We start from the raw sequence: 1,290 nt of genomic DNA on the forward strand, positions 1-1,290 counted from the left end.
TTTTGATCACTCTAGTAAAGAAAGAATGAAAGGTATCTTATTCAAGATCTTAATAAGTGAACAAATTAAAGAGATTGTTGAGACAAATAAATTTAATCAAATACATGAGATACTTAATTTTATGGAGAAACTTCATAACGATGTTATTTATTGTCAAAACATACAAAGATTTAAAAAGAGTCAAGGAATTTTCATGATCATTAGATATTATCTAAATATGAACCAAGACTCTCAATCTGAAGATCTTGAACAATTAATTAAACATCTTTTGAAGAATCAATTATTTGATACAAGAACAAATGTTTATAAGGATTTACTTCTTAATGTTCAAAATGAAATGGAAATCTTAATGAAATTTGAAGATCATGATCATAATAATCATGGATTTGAAACAAGAAAAGTTATTCTTGATAATCTTATATTAATGACAAAAACTATCATTTATTTTTTAAATAAAACTTTATTAAATACCGAAATAAAATCAAATGAATCTCAAGATTTACTTGAATTATTTGATAGCTTAATTTTAATTAAAACTTTAATGAATAAAAAAATTTTAAAAAAACTCGGTACCGTACTAAAAAATAACGAGACAGATCTTGAAATTAATGAAAAACTTAAATCCAGAATTGATAAATTAGAAAAAGAGTATTTAATCAATTCAATAAGATTTGATAAAGATTTTCAACATTATGATAATGAGGAATATGTTATTAAGACTATCCAAAAAGATATTGATCAATTAATTCAAAGTATTATTGAAGATGATAGTATGAAGAAATATCTTATTGTTCATTGGGATTTATCTAAAGATTCAGGTTTTGAAGTTTTAAAGAATTTAAGAAAAAGATTCTATTCATTATTAATAAGTAATAGATCGANTCTTTGGGTATTATTTTAAAAGAATCTTTAGATAAGAAGCTTAAAATTTCTATAGATTTTAGATCTTCTTCAATTAATAATCATGATCAAGTAAAACAAGAATCTAATATATTTAATACAATACAATATCTTTTAGATATTATGATTTCTAGTAAAGAATTCAAAAATTCATTCAAATATAGATCAAAAACTCAAAAAGATCTTCATGTATTAGATGAGAATATGGATACCGGTACAGAATCAGAAAGTGAAGAAAATGAAAAAGAAGATTTGAGATCAAAGTTGAAGTTATGGATCAAAAATTGGTATATTATAGATTTAATTCTCAAAGTTGTTAAAACACAAGGAGAAGAAAGACAAAAAGATCAATTTAATAAATTAATCTTTTCAAAAATTATGAGTTTCTAT

The 1,290-nt window shown here is 22.1% G+C and overlaps 1 protein-coding gene across 1 annotated transcript; it reads left to right on the forward strand.

Annotated features, from left to right (window-relative positions):
• The first annotated feature begins 25 nt into the window (after nucleotides 1-25).
• On the forward strand, nucleotides 26-901 carry Chro.70107 (normocyte binding protein 2a). Its single annotated transcript, XM_659952.1, has 1 exon — nucleotides 26-901. The coding sequence occupies one exon, from the start codon at nucleotides 26-28 to the stop codon at nucleotides 899-901; it is 876 nt and encodes a 291-aa protein (XP_665044.1).
• Nucleotides 902-1,290: the final 389 nt, after the last annotated feature.

Source organism: Cryptosporidium hominis, assembly GCF_000006425.1.
Source record: "Cryptosporidium hominis TU502 chromosome 7 CHRO017027, whole genome shotgun sequence".
Taxonomy (NCBI): Eukaryota; Apicomplexa; class Conoidasida; order Eucoccidiorida; family Cryptosporidiidae; genus Cryptosporidium; species Cryptosporidium hominis.